The 14,450-nt window shown below is 41.2% G+C and overlaps 1 protein-coding gene across 1 annotated transcript in view; it reads left to right on the top strand.

Annotated features, from left to right (window-relative positions):
• LOC124869816 (fibronectin-like) overlaps positions 1 to 14,450 on the top strand; it is a 29,218-nt gene that overhangs the window by 6,127 nt on the left and 8,641 nt on the right. The window contains exons 7-22 of the mRNA XM_047367962.1: positions 883 to 1,143; positions 1,223 to 1,480; positions 1,582 to 1,848; positions 3,216 to 3,494; positions 3,567 to 3,830; positions 5,303 to 5,560; positions 6,143 to 6,403; positions 6,606 to 6,863; positions 6,976 to 7,236; positions 9,265 to 9,510; positions 9,588 to 9,851; positions 9,936 to 10,199; positions 11,434 to 11,694; positions 13,118 to 13,378; positions 13,457 to 13,717; positions 13,801 to 14,091. Of these exons, the coding sequence (XP_047223918.1) occupies positions 883 to 1,143; positions 1,223 to 1,480; positions 1,582 to 1,848; positions 3,216 to 3,494; positions 3,567 to 3,830; positions 5,303 to 5,560; positions 6,143 to 6,403; positions 6,606 to 6,863; positions 6,976 to 7,236; positions 9,265 to 9,510; positions 9,588 to 9,851; positions 9,936 to 10,199; positions 11,434 to 11,694; positions 13,118 to 13,378; positions 13,457 to 13,717; positions 13,801 to 14,091 (4,215 nt within the window). The remainder of the gene's footprint in view (positions 1 to 882; positions 1,144 to 1,222; positions 1,481 to 1,581; positions 1,849 to 3,215; positions 3,495 to 3,566; positions 3,831 to 5,302; positions 5,561 to 6,142; positions 6,404 to 6,605; positions 6,864 to 6,975; positions 7,237 to 9,264; positions 9,511 to 9,587; positions 9,852 to 9,935; positions 10,200 to 11,433; positions 11,695 to 13,117; positions 13,379 to 13,456; positions 13,718 to 13,800; positions 14,092 to 14,450) is intronic.

The following is a 14,450-nucleotide window of genomic DNA, read 5'->3' as shown; positions in this document are numbered from 1 at the left end:
GTCAATGCAGCTAGCTATCAGGAGATTTTGGAGCACTTCATGCTTCCATCTGCTGAAAAGCTTTATGGAGATGAAGATTTTATTTTTCAGCACGACCTGGCACCTGCTCACAGTGCCAAAACCACTGGTAAATGGTTTACTGACCATGGTATCACTGTGCTCAATTGGCCTGCCAACTCTCCTGACCTGAACCCCATAGAGAATCTGTGGAATATTGTGAAGAGAACGTTGAGAGACTCAAGACCCAACACTCTGGATGAGCTAAAGGCTGCTATCAAAGCATCCTGGGCCTCCACAAGACCTCAGCAGTGCCACAGGCTGATTGCCTCCATGCCACGCCGCATTGAAGCAGTCATTTCTGCCAAAGGATTCCCGACCAAGTATTGAGTGCATAACTGTACATGATTATATGAAGGTTGACGTTTTTTGTATTAAAAACACTTTTCTTTTATTGGTCGGATGAAATATGCTAATTTTGTGAGATTGGAATTTTGGGTTTTCATGAGCTGTATGCCAAAATCATCCGTATTAAGACAATAAAAGACCTGAAATATTTCAGTTAGTGTGTAATGAATCTAAAATATATGAATGTTACATTTTCATCATTACATTATGGAAAATAATTAACTTTATCACAATATGCTAATATTTTGAGAAGGACCTGTATGTCAGTGGTATACCTTCATAGCTGCAAGGTCAAGCCCCTGATAAAGATATTTTGGAGACAATAAAGCAACAGAAAACTTTTTTTGGAGCCAAATAACATTATGTTTATTACTTGTACCTGCCTGACAAGATCCCAACCTGGACGGAGAGCCACCTTGTCCATGTCGCGAACCGCCACTGTCTCATCATTAGTCTTATTCTTTCTGCTCCAAACAGCACCTTGCCAGCCACGCAGCATTGAAGCCTTCATAGACTGTCAGGCCCACTCTGCTACTATATCCTGGCAGCCCAGTGTTGGAGCTGTGTCCTACGCTGCCGTGCTAACATCTTCATCAGGCCAGACCACCAGCTGCTTCACCAATGCCACCAGCTGTCACCCGAGCTCCCTGCTTTGTGGTGAAGAGTATAACGTCACTATAAAGGCTCTTGGAGAGGTGTGTAACAGCACGGCTCACATGGCAGGACACCTCATCACAGGTAAAGAACGCAGCGTAATCACAGTTTACGAAAGACGTCAATCAATGGGTTTAGATAGGTCACTGTCTGTTCCCCTCAGAACCATGTGCTCCAGTCAATCTATCCGTCCACTACAACGGGAGCGCTGCCTGGGTGATGTGGTCCGCAACAACAGGCACCAGCTCCTACTCTGTATTGGCTGCGACAGAGCAGGGCCTGATCGTTACCTGCAACTCCACCACCGCTCAGTGCTACCTGACAGGCTTGCAGTGCAGTCAGACCTACAACATCACCGTGAAGACCAGAAACTCGGCCTGCAACAACACCGTGACCTCAGTGCCCTACCGCCTCATAACAGGTGTGTCACTTGTTTACTTATATTTAACAACTACAACATGCACCTTCCTGTCTGAGTTTCTGTTCTTGGTGTATAAATGTGTCTGTTTGCTTATCACCCAGCACCCTGCCCACCCACAAACATTCAGGCTAATATGTCATGCGAACAGCTTAGTGCAACTGTGTCCTGGCAGCAGAGTGACCTCGCTGTGGGTTACGTCGCCTCCTTGGATGAACAAAATGGCCACTCCATCTCCTGCGTGAGCACAAACACAGACACCTTCTGTAGTGTGTTTGGGCTGATGTGTGACAGAGTCTACAGAGTTTGTGTCAAAGCATTAGGAGAGCAGTACAACAGCTCAGAAAGCTCAGTGGTCCATCTTACATCGGGTAAATAATGTGTTATTTTGCACTGCCTTGAACCTTTTCACATTCTGCCATGTTACAACCATGATTAGTGGATAATGGTGACAGATTAGTGGCTTTTAATTTTTTACTTGTTAAAAATTTCAAAAGTGTGGTCTGCATTCGTACTTAAGTCGTAGCACAGATTCTCAATTGCATTTAGGTCTGGACTTTGACTGGACCCTTCTAACACATGAATATGCTATGATCTAAACCATTCTTTTGTAGCTTTGCTGTATGTTTAGGATTGCTGTCCTGCTGGAAGGTAAACCAGTCTGAAGTCTTTTCTTCTAGGATTGCCCTGTGCTTCATTCATCTTTCCAAACATTATTACCCTCTAACCTGTCCATGCTGAACACAGTCATTCCAGCAGAATGATGCTGCTGCACCTTGTTTCACTGTGGATACAGTGTATTCACGAATGATGTCCAGTGTTAGTTTTTCACCACCTATAGTGTTTTGTATGTAAGCCAAAAAGTCACATTTTGGGCACATCTGACCACAGCACCGTCTTCCACATGTTTGCTCTGCCCCCTACAGGGCTTGTGGTAAACTGCAAACAGAACTTGGTATGGTTTTCTTTCAAAAATTGCTTTTTTCTTTCCACACTTACTTAAAGGCCATATTTGTAGAGATCATGATTAATAGTTGACTTGTCAACAGGTTCTCCCACATGTTAGGTGAATCTCTGCAGCTCCTCCAGAGTTAACATGGTCCTCTTGACTGCTTCTCTGATTAAAGCTCTCCTTCCCTTTCCTGGCCAGTCAAATAAGGTGGATGTCAATGTTTTTAAGGGTTCCAGTTTCCATGTACTATTTCCATTTTCAGATGATGGATCTATGAGATGTTGAAAGCTCGGCAAAATGTTTTATAACCTAACAGAGCTTTAAACTTCTCAACAACTCTCTCCCTGACCTGTCTGCTGGGTTTCTTGGTCTTCATGATGCCGTTTGTTTATTAATTTTCTCTAACAAACCTCTGAGGCCAGATCAGTTAGGATTTATGCTAGGCTTAAATGACACGAAGGTGGAATCATTTTACTAATTGGGTGACGTCTGAAGAGCAGTTTGTGGCACTGGATTTCATTAATAGGTATCAAAGCAAAGGGAGTTGAATACATATGTTTATCACACTTTGTAAGGTTTTTCTTGAAACCATGCATCCTTCATCATTCACTTCGTAGTCATGTGCCAATTGTGTTAGTATAGCACATACAATCCCCTCAAAATATGTATTATTTGTGGTTCTAACACAACAAAATCAGAAAAGGTTCAAGGGGTAAACATGTTTTTCAGAGGCACAACATGTCCTTTTTGTGTCCATCAGTTAAACTGCCACCTGTTTTTCATCAGCTCCATGTCTGCCCAGTAAAGTTGCAGCAGAAGTCAGCTGTGAGTCTGGTGATGCCGCTGTGTCCTGGAGTTCTCCTTTCTCACTGTTGCCCTTCAGAAAACCAACAAACATCTCAGTCGTGGCCATTATCGGAGGAAGCCTTCAGACTCTGTGCACAACTCAGCACAGCTACTGTAACGTAACAGGTTTAAGCTGCGGGGAGACCTATAACCTTAGCCTCACCTCTACCAATGAGCAATGCAGCCTCACAGCTAAGACGCACGTCAACATCACCACACGTAAGTTTAATAATGGCAGCAATAGGCCTGTTTTTCTATAGTGTTACCCCAATCTTTTAATACCTTTCCTAGGCCCCTGCACACCTCGGCGTGTGTCAGTCAGTCTGCTGTGTGGCAACCAGACTGCTGTCTTATTCTGGGATGGAATACCCGACGTTGAACTGCACACAGCAAATGCCGTCAAATCATCAGGAGGAGAATTCAAAACATGCAACTCCTCAGGTTCCTCCTGCAAGCTCACTGGTCTGGACTGTGGAGAGATGTATAACTTTACAGTCGCAGCATACAGTAATGGCTGCTGGAGCCAAGCGAGTAGCCCTACTCTCATCCAAACAGGTACTTTAGAGGCTGAAATACATTTTTTTATATATTTATATATTTTAATTTTACTAAATGCCAGAGGAGCATGTTGTTTTGTGCTTTAATTACCCCAACAGGTTTTACATCTTAAGATTCATTGAATAGAATTAAAAAATCCCAAACTACATGGTGCAAATCTCGGAGCAGAATGCAAAGTGACAAAAAATTCCTCCTGTGTTACATCTGCAGAGATCATTCAAGTGTTTGGTATAACTGAACACAACTAGAAACAAAACAGCGGATAATTGTTTTAAATCCCAGAGACATGCTATGCTGTACTGTTTAATTTGTACTGTATTGCACCGACTACGCCAAAACAAATTCCTTCTATGTCCATAAACGTACTTGGCAATAAAGCTTTTCTGATTCTGAAAAAAAAAAAAAAAAGACACCATCAACATGTTGAGGTTTTAGGTTTGTTACAGTGGGACATAATTCAGACCCATTGCAGGAGTAGGATTAACTTCAAAAACTAATCAGTGATTTAAAGTTTTTTATTTATTTTTATTTTATGAAAAAAGTTCTTAATAACTTACCTTGTTAAATAACGGTTTAATTAAATTAAAACTAAAGCAACATTTAGCATTGCAGATTTTCTCTGGCTAAAGTAATAAAATTATAATACATCTCTGTTTAAATGCACTAAAGCTAGTCACCCAGAATGGTCTTTGTTTTCGTTGCATTTTTGATGTGTTTTTTGATGCTACAAGAAATCTGTTGTAAATTACAGATAAACAGACAATGTTTCACAATGCAATTTGAGAGATTAAGGAGAACATGTGTTCAATGCTTCGTACTATTTTAATTACAGAATGAATGAAATTCCTAAAAATACACAACAGCTTAATCCAACACTAAAAAATCCAACCTTTAAGACCAGCACATTTATTCATTAGGGAAAAAAGTCAAATGCAAAGCAATAATTGGTTTTGTTTGTATGTCTGTTTAAATCACCTTGTAGGAAAGACAAGAGAACATGCCATTTAAGGAAGGCAGATGTTTTTGATCTTCATAAGTCAGGAAATGCCCACAGGAAAATATATACTGACCTAAGCTTATATTTACAGTCAGAGCAATAATAAAAATGTTAACACAACTAAAAGAAGTGACAAACAAGGCTGGACAAGGAACAGGTCAGCAGAATAATAAGTGAAGCTGAGAAAATCTCAAAAGCACACTGCAGCAAAGAATGGCATCTTGAGATCACCTAGTCTCCACATATGGACATCTTTACCAGGACTATTATCTGTGGAGAGTGGTTCAACATCAAGGCCTTTTGTGTTTATATTGTTTGAGAAACAAATAAAAGAAAACCTAAATAATGCCTTTAAATTTGAAATGCGAATAATATTTGCCAAAGGTTAGTTCATCAGTTAAACTAACGGCACTCTAATAGAGAGCTCTGTTACATTAACTGTTGTCTCTCTTTTCGTTCCCCCTCTACCCAGAACCTTGCCAACCTGTGAACGTTTCTGGTCAGACGTTCTGTGACAGTGAGGAGGTGCAGCTCTCCTGGTATCAAGCAGGCGCTCGAGCTAATTATTCAGTCACAGCGATAGGGAGCCTTGGGTACATGGGAGTCTACAACACAACCCAAACCCTTTATTCAGCCACTTTACCCTGTGGACAGCACTATAACGTCACCGTACAAGCACGGAACAGCCATTGTTATGGCATTCCCAGCAGTCCTTTCTTCTTTAAAACTGGTATTTCCTTTTTTTATTTCACATCACAGATACCCAATTTTCACTTTCTGTTGTTACACATCTCTGAAAGCAGAAGAGTGATATAGATAAATCTCACGAGGAAGGAGGCCTACTTCTAATTGATTATGACTCCATGAATGGTACCGTTGAACTGAAATGGTTATAAACATTTCACCAGAGACATGAAAACGTTTGGATTGATCTAACCTTTTATGAATAGTTGGTGGCATTGAGTTATTAAAATGTGACTTTGATATTTCCAAACTGCCTGTGAATTCTTTGTAATTTTCATAAACAGGCTCTCTAATAATGGAAACTTACTTGATTCCGGGTTTTTCTCCCCGTCTTCCAGTTTGGAATAAAATATGTATCCCGAGGTAGACATTTACTAGCAGATTTGTTTTCACCTTTTTTTAATGAAACTTACATGTATTAGAGCCATCAAATCAATTTTAATGTTGAATGTAACATGAATAAATACAAAATGCAGTTTTCAAATGATTTAACCTTTATTAAAGGAAAAAAATCTAACCAAACCAGTCCTATGTGTTAAAAAGTGAGTACCCCATCATCTCTCCGCAGGTCCATGCATCCCCAGGGATGTGGTGACCTTGGCCCAGTGTATGTACAGTGTGGGGTCTGTCAGCTGGAGCCCCAGCGATGGCGCTGAATCATACATTGCTAAAGCAACTGGTCTGGATGGCCACACTCACCTGTGCTTCACCAACACCACCTCCTGCACTTGGACCGACCTGCACTGTGGCGAGCAGTACGTAGTTGTAGTCGGCGCAAAGGCTGACAGCTGCATCCGCATGGCGAGCAACTCCTCTGTCATCCACATGAGTATGTAATGGAAAGTTTAAAAATTTAGAGTGATTCAGGGTTGTGTGGAAATAAACTACAACTCTAAAACAGAGGGTGGAAAATGTATAAGTTTCTTTAAAGTATTTGCTGTGTTTCAGATCCATAAAATAAACTCAAATGCGGAGTTATTGGTGATATCAACTCTTGCTGTGATATAACCGTTATTGTTTGTCTTTTTCAGATTCATGCAGGCTCCAGAACTTGGCTGCCACTGTGAACTGTGACAAAAAAGTTGTTTCTCTGGGCTGGGACATCAGCAACAGGACAGAGACCTACAAGGTTTCAGCTGAGACAGGAGACGAAGTCATCAGTCTTAGCACCAACATCACCACGGCCCTTTTCTCTGAATTTATGTGTGGCCAAAACTACAACCTTACAGTCACCCCTTCCAACCAGCACTGTCCTGGCATCTCGAGCGCGTCCGTCTCTGTCCAGACCTGTGTGTACCAATCAGATATGACTACTAGAGGCAGACCGATACAGAACTCAGTTTGAAATATCAAAAGCAATGAGCTTGAAGTTTTAAATACCCATTCACTGAACTCTTTCAGGGCCGTGCATGCCGGCGGGAATCTCCACCATGCAGAATTGCATCTCCAGCATCGTCATGGTAGCCTGGAATTCCTCCGAAGGCTCAGATTACTACACGGCCACCATGCAGACGGACACAGGCATCTCACAGATGTGCATGTCAGAAACCAATATGTGCAGCGTTCCCAGCCTGACGTGTGGACACAACTTCTCTGTGTCAGTCACAGCTTCCAACCAGCAGTGTAACATCTCCTCCAGAGAAACAACAAGACTGCAGTCAGGTGAGCATCAGTCTGGTGATATAGTATGAATGCAACCTGAGGGCAAATAGTTCCTAAATGATACATATGTTTTTAGCTTGTTTATACTGGCTTTATCAGAACGTATTTCAGCTTATATTGAGACAGATTAAATCTTAGAAGGCAACTTTAAAAAAAAAAAAAATTTCCCTACTGGCATTCTACTTTAGAAAGAAAAATCCTGACTTAATTAGTTTTTCTTCTTTAAGATGTTTTTGAATGTGCTCCCCTTGTTCTCCCGATTTGGTTCCTTGCAATATAGTTTTGCTGTCTGCTGTTCTGTTTCTTGAATTTGGTGCGGCTTTTGTTTGCTTGGAATGGGTTTTATGAATGCAACTAATAATTAATACAAAAGTGTTTCTAACTATAAATGAGTTTCAGTAATAAGATCTGATTATTGTAACAGCAAAATCAATAAATAAATGCAGTTATTGCCTGCAAATTGGGCCATTGTAACACATGAATATACTAAGTAATTTCAAAGATAACCTAAGCAAGACACTTCATCTGTCTTGCCTGCTGATGGTGGTCAGAGGGCTCGGTAGCACCTGTGTATGGCAGCCTCACTTCTGTCTGTGCCCCCCAGGGCAGCTGTGGCTACAATGTAGCTCACCAGTGTCAGTGTGTGAATGTGTGGATGAATGGGTGAATGACTGAATGTAGTGTGAAGCACTTTGGGGTCTCTGGGGACTTGATAAAGCGCTATACAAGTACAGGACATCTACATTTACAGGGTGTTTGAGCATTAATGGCATATTTAAGATCATTTAACAGCATCTTCATTGAATTTAAGTCAAGCTCCAGACCACTACAACCACTGTGGTATGATGTTTGTGACAGGAATCACACTGGCTTTGTCACTGTATTTGTTTCTCACCTGTTTTTTGAGTTGTTTTTTTTTGTTTTAGATCGGGGCATGATGTTTAGGTTTATGGCAGCCGTCAGCCTACCTCATGTTGTCAATGGGTTCTGTTCAAGTGATTTTTTTTATTTTTATTCTAAAGGTCATATCCTTGCGCCTGGGTGTCACTGTGGAGGAATCAATTTTGTAGAATTATTTTAATTCAGTTTGAGGGTGTTTTGTACGCATTAATGGTGAAATTTAACAAATGTTTCCAACAAAAGGCTCTTAAACACAATTAATTCCTTTTTCACATAGGGTCAGGTTGGTTTGGATACCTCTTCTCCATGAATACATAAATCATCATTTGAAAACCACATTTTGTATTTACTCAAGTTATTTTTGTCTGATATTAAAAGTTATCTGAAATATTTCTGTGTGCCAGAAGGAATCAAATATTCACAGCACTGCATAAAGCACATGAATTTGGATAGATAAGGGATATTTTCTGTGGATATCCATGTAAAGGACACCCTCTTAGGGAGACATGTCACAACATGTGTTGTCCCTAAATGATAAACATTGTGTTGATTTGGTCATACTGTATGTTTTTGGATCATTATCCTGCTGAAAGACCAAATGACAAATGAATGATGTTCTCAGACCTTTGGTAGAGAAACTGGCCCTCAACAGTTAAAGTCCCAGTGGAGCTCAGCAGACTTAACGTTTATGTTTGTGATAGTAGGACATAAACAGCTTTTTCAAACAACATGGCATGTAAATAGCATCTAATGATTGTTATGGAGACATTGTCACCCATGGTCACCCCTAGGATTCCAGTCATAACTCTTAAGTTATAATCATGTTATAGGAATTTAGGGTTGCAAGTAAGTGTTGCACCAGTGAATTTGTGCAGATATATTTCCCTCAGTGAATGTACTCAAATTAAAGGTTAGATGTTTCTATTTTTTGTGTAAAAACATGCAACTGCAATAAAAGATTAATTTATTTTAAGGCTTTTTATACATATTTAACAGTGGTGCCAATAAATGTGGAGGCTGTTATAAATGTTTAAATCATTGCCTTCCTTTCAGTCTAACTGTTGAACACATTTCTCAGCACATTACAGTTTAAAATGACCTCAGCTGTTATTTTGTCTCTGTGTTCAGTGCCGTGCATTCCCACTAATGTCTCTGTGAAAATGAATTGCTCCCAAAACTCGGCTGCTGTGTCCTGGTCTCCCAGTCGGGGTGCTGTGCGGTACACGGTGTTGGCCAACGGCAGTCAAAGCGACGACAGCTGCACAGCATCTGACCTCAGCTGCCTCACATGTGGTGCAAACTACATGGTTCAGGTGGTGGCGATGGCTGAAAGCTGCTCCAGTCGCCCCAGTCAGCCTGTGCTTTTTCAATCAGGTAACAGATGCTGCACCAGTTCAGAGATTGCCCAAATTCTGCGATGAATTTGTTTCCATACTTGTTTTTATTCTCAGGCCCCTGCCCGCCCCACAACCTGAACACCCAGCTCAGCTGTTTGTCAAATAACCTGACTGTTACCTGGGATGCTGTTAGAGATGCTGACCATTTCTTGGTTTCCCTAACTGCTGTGAATGGAGGAACTAGTGAAATATGCAACACTACTAACAGTGCTTGTTCCACCAGCAACTTAACATGTGGCAATACATACACTGTTCAAGTCACCTCTGTAAGAGGTGACTGTCAAAGCAAGAATAATCAGACCTACATCATCAAGTCAGGTATGAAGAATAAAGAAAACATCCAATTTCCCATAAACATCCCTCCATCTGGTCACCGATATTTACAGCTCTTGTTCTTTTCAGCTCCTTGTCAGCCTCAAGGAGTCAGAGGCCACCTCAATTGTGTGACCAACTCTGCCTGGATATCCTGGGACACTGTTCTGGGGGCAGAGAGCTACACCGTGTTAGCTGTTGGGGACGAGACCTACACAGCCAACTGCACAACTTCCACCAATACAACATGTGAGGTGGAAAACCTGGCCTGTGGTGTTTCCTACAATTTCACTGTCACCTCTAAAAACAGCCAATGTGAGAGTCCACCAAGTGCATCCATCAGCTTAAAGACAGGTAACGTCTTCATATCGAGAGCCACATTCTGGGTCAGAACAAGCAGAACGCTTTGCAAAAGTATTCATACCACTTGAAGCTGTTCGCTGTTTGTAACATTAAAAGCACAAGTTTAAATGTATTTTATTGGGATTTGATGAGATAAACCAACACAGTGTTGTGTAATTGTGAAGGGGATGGAAAAGCATACTGGAATTTAATGTTTTATACATAAAAAATCTGAAAATTGTGGTATGATTTAGTCTTCTTGAGTCGGTAATTTGTAGATCCCTATTTTACAGCTCCATGTCTTGTGGGATATGTTTTTACTAGCTTCGCACATCTGAACACTGAAATGGTTGCCCCCTTCATTTTGCAAAATTGTTACATCATCTGTGAACATCAATGTTCAAGTCTTTTTACAGATCCTCAGAAGGATTTAGGTCAGTTCTAAAAAACATGAATATGCTTTGATCTCAACCACTCCATTGAAGCTCTGGCTGTATGTTTAGTGTCGTTACCCTGCTGAAAGGTGAACCTCCCAGTATCAAGCTCTAACACATGTTCTTTCAGTATTGCTCTATATTTAATTTCCCTTCAATTCTGACCAGCTTCCACGTTCCTGCAGAAGCATCTCCACAGCATGATTCTGTCACCACCATGCTTCACTGGATGGTTTGTTTCCTATGTACGAATAAGGTGGCTTCTGCAGAAAATTGGTTGCACTGTAGTTTTCAGAAGTGCAGTTAGTTGCGTTGTGCAAGTAGGACCTGAGTTTAAATCCCAAGAGGGACTTTTCTTAATGACATCTCTATGTTATTCCCATGCATGTGTGGGCTTTTCACGGTCCAAAAACACATGTCAGGTTGATTTGCCAATCTACATTGCCCTTAGGAATGATTGAATGAGTGCATGGTTGTTTGTCTGCCTCCTGCCCGTTGTTTGCTGGAGTCACCATCTCTCTTGTGATGCTGTGAAGAAAATGGATGGATGTTATTTAGCTGAATCAGGGTAATGGAGGTTGAATACATATTCACACCACAGATTTTATTTGTAAATACTTTAGAAAGCCATAGAATTTTCCTCTACTTTAAAATCATGCACAGCTTTGTGTTTGTCTATCACATAAAATCCCAAATGAAATACATTCAAGTTTGTGGCTGTAATGTGGCGAAATGTACAAATGTTCAACATGCCACTGTATCTAGTATTCCAGCTGCACAGTAAAGTAAGTAAAATATGTCCTGTCTTTCAGCCCCCTGTTCCCTTTCTGGTATCACCGCCTTCGCTCAGTGCCATAAATCCTCCATCCTTGTTGAGTGGGAACTTGCAGAGGGCAACACTAGTTACATAGCCACAGCAGAGGCCACGGACCACACCTACCTGTTCTGCAACAGCACCGGAACCAGCTGCTACCTCCAGAAAGCACAGTGTGATCTCCGTTACACCATCATTGTGGCAGCCTCATCAGACAAATGCAGCTCTTTGAGAAGTCCACCCTACAGAATTAGCATGGGTATAGTTTATTTCTCATCATTTCGCATAAAGGCAAAAAAACTAAGATTTTGAACACAAGCCTGTTAGTTACTTGACAGGCTGGTTAAAATAATGGATAATGTGTTCAGAGTGCAAGAATGTGGAACAAAGCTGTTGTAAGAATGTCTCTCAGCTACAGCAATGATTCACAGTGCTTATTCACAATGCTGAAATGTTCTACTGAACATTACAGCATTCAATCCGGCTTCAGAGGCCTGATTCTAGTAGGGGTTCTTGTGAGAGTCTCCAGTGACATTTTGATGAGAAGTGATGCCAGAGAAGGTTCTGTTTTGCTGATGTTAGATCTGACCTCTACTTTTGACACCAATGGACATTTTTAGGCCGAGATACTGGGTGGATGTATCTGGTTTAGAGTGATTTTCTGTTTAAGTCTTTTTCCCCTTCTATCATCTATAAGGTTTTCAGTCATTATTTCTGATATATCTGCTTCCACTTCAGGTCAGTTTGAGGACATTTAAGGACATTTCTCATCAGTGTTATTAAGATGATATTTACCTCTACAGCAGGTCTCTTTTAGGCCCCATGATGTTTGTAAGTAACAAATGTTGCAGAGATGCTTAGGTTGGATTTATTAACTGAGCTTAATCCGAATACTTCAGCAGGTTTTTGAGGTCATGTGTCAGAACCTCCTGGCTGTGTAGAACCCAGGGATTCAAACTAAAGAGACAGCGTTCGTCAACATTGAGATATCTGGATTAAGGGGTCTAGTTTAAAAAGCGGCTAAATCTTATCTTCCTTTTATCACTTGCTTTAGATGTTTTTTGTAGTTGTGAATTGCTTTGATATAATAATCTTGAGAGATTCCTTGGAAATAAATGTTTACTTATTTATATAGTTCAGTAAACTAGTAGAAAGGAATAACGTGCTGAGCTAAATTTAGCAAGGTTTAATATAGTTAGCAATTGCTGTTATTGTATTAGATAAAACAACAATATTCCATTGAGTTGTTGAAATAATACAGTAGAGAGAAATACCAACAACTTGGAAGTGATGTGTGAAGCATGGACATCCAAGGAGCTGGAGGCCGAGTACTCGCATGCCTCCTACCTTGCAGACTGTGACTTAGATGGGGAAGATTAGATATAGAAAAAAAAGAAGGGAGATGAATAAAATATGAGTGAAACTATCCAGAGCAAAATTTTCAACAATGACTTTATTCTGGCAACTCTTTCCTAAATGCCATTTTTATGGATAGCATTTCTAATACCTGTCCTGTTAAGTGACTCTTCCACCTGAGATTTAGATCTCTGCAGCTCCTCCAGATGAGCTTTAGCTGTTTCTCTGATAAATGCTCTCTGGTGCTCATGGAATCTGTCGTGATTAAACACCTAAAATTAAGTCTAAAGCTGTTACCTTGAAAGTGTACCTTTTCTTTTTCACAGAGCCCTGTGCTCCCAGGGGTGTAGTGGTGGACGTCTCCTGTAAGGATCGCAGCGCTCTGGTGTCCTGGACCCCCTCTCCTGTTGCTGAAACCTACCACGCCGTTGCTGTGGCTGCAGACGGACATAAACACATCTGCAACACCTCCTCCAGTAACTGCAGCATGTCAGAGCTCCACTGTGGCCAGCAGTACACAGTAACTGTGGTAGCTAGTCATGAGAACTGCACCAGCAAAGCCAGTCACAATGCAACAGTGATTACAGGTACCAGTAACTGAGAATACTGCAGCTATATTTCTGAGATTAAGAGTTATTGCCATCTAAAATGTCCCTTCTGTTCAGGCCCCTGCCAGCCAAGTGGACTCTCCGTGACTTTCAATTGTAACAATCAGTCTGCGATGCTAACATGGATGCCCAGTGATAATGCTAAAGACTATTACGGCTTTGCTCAAACTGAAAACGGAGACAGGCTCTACTGTCACAGCACAGTGCCCGGCTGTACAATCAACGGGCTTGTTTGTGGAACAGTTTACAATTTCTCCGTGCAGGCCTCAGATGGAACGTGCAACAGCTCCTTCAGTGACCCTGTGCGGATTGCAGGAGGTATAGATCCAGCATGTTACTTCTCCTAAAGAGTTTATCATGTAAATAAATCAGCAAACTAACCATTCCTGTGTCCCATGCAGTTCCTTGCCCTCCTCAAGCTGTTGAGGTGCAGCCGATACCAATGAAGATGGAGATCCAGGTGATGCACTTCAGCTGGACGGAGATCATCTGTGCAGAAACAGAGTACCTGCTGACCCTGACAGGAAGTCTGCTGGGAGACAGCCAGGCTCTGTTTGACATCTCCTCCTACTGGACCAACGAGACATACTTTGAGATCACTCTTCCCTGCAGTTCATCTTACATTGCCACGCTGCAGAGCAGGAATGCTGCAGGCACGAGCGGCAAATCAGCGTCCCGCAATGGGACAACAGGTAGACTACCTTCCACACTTTTAGGCCAAGTGCAATCGCCCTACAAGTCAAGACTTTACTGTAAAATCAGTCAAATACACTTTAGAAATGGTTTGTCACCCATTGAACAACATGTAATGGTGAGTTTTTAGGCCACTTTGTTTTATATAATCCAGATAAAATCTACTTTCCCAAAAACAAGCTTCCAGATGTGCACAAGCCTCTGGAGCCATCACATAAAACAACAGATCACACCTTCTGTTTGCAAAACATTTAAACCTCATATTAGAACACTGCATGGACTCAGCTATTTTTGTCAAAAGATACTGATGGATTTGAGACCCTTAAAGGTTGTATTAAAGAAGTCAGTTATTTTAACA

Source organism: Girardinichthys multiradiatus, chromosome 6 (assembly GCF_021462225.1).
Source record: "Girardinichthys multiradiatus isolate DD_20200921_A chromosome 6, DD_fGirMul_XY1, whole genome shotgun sequence".
NCBI lineage: Eukaryota > Metazoa > Chordata > Actinopteri > Cyprinodontiformes > Goodeidae > Girardinichthys > Girardinichthys multiradiatus.
This window is presented reverse-complemented; position numbering and strand designations above follow the sequence as displayed.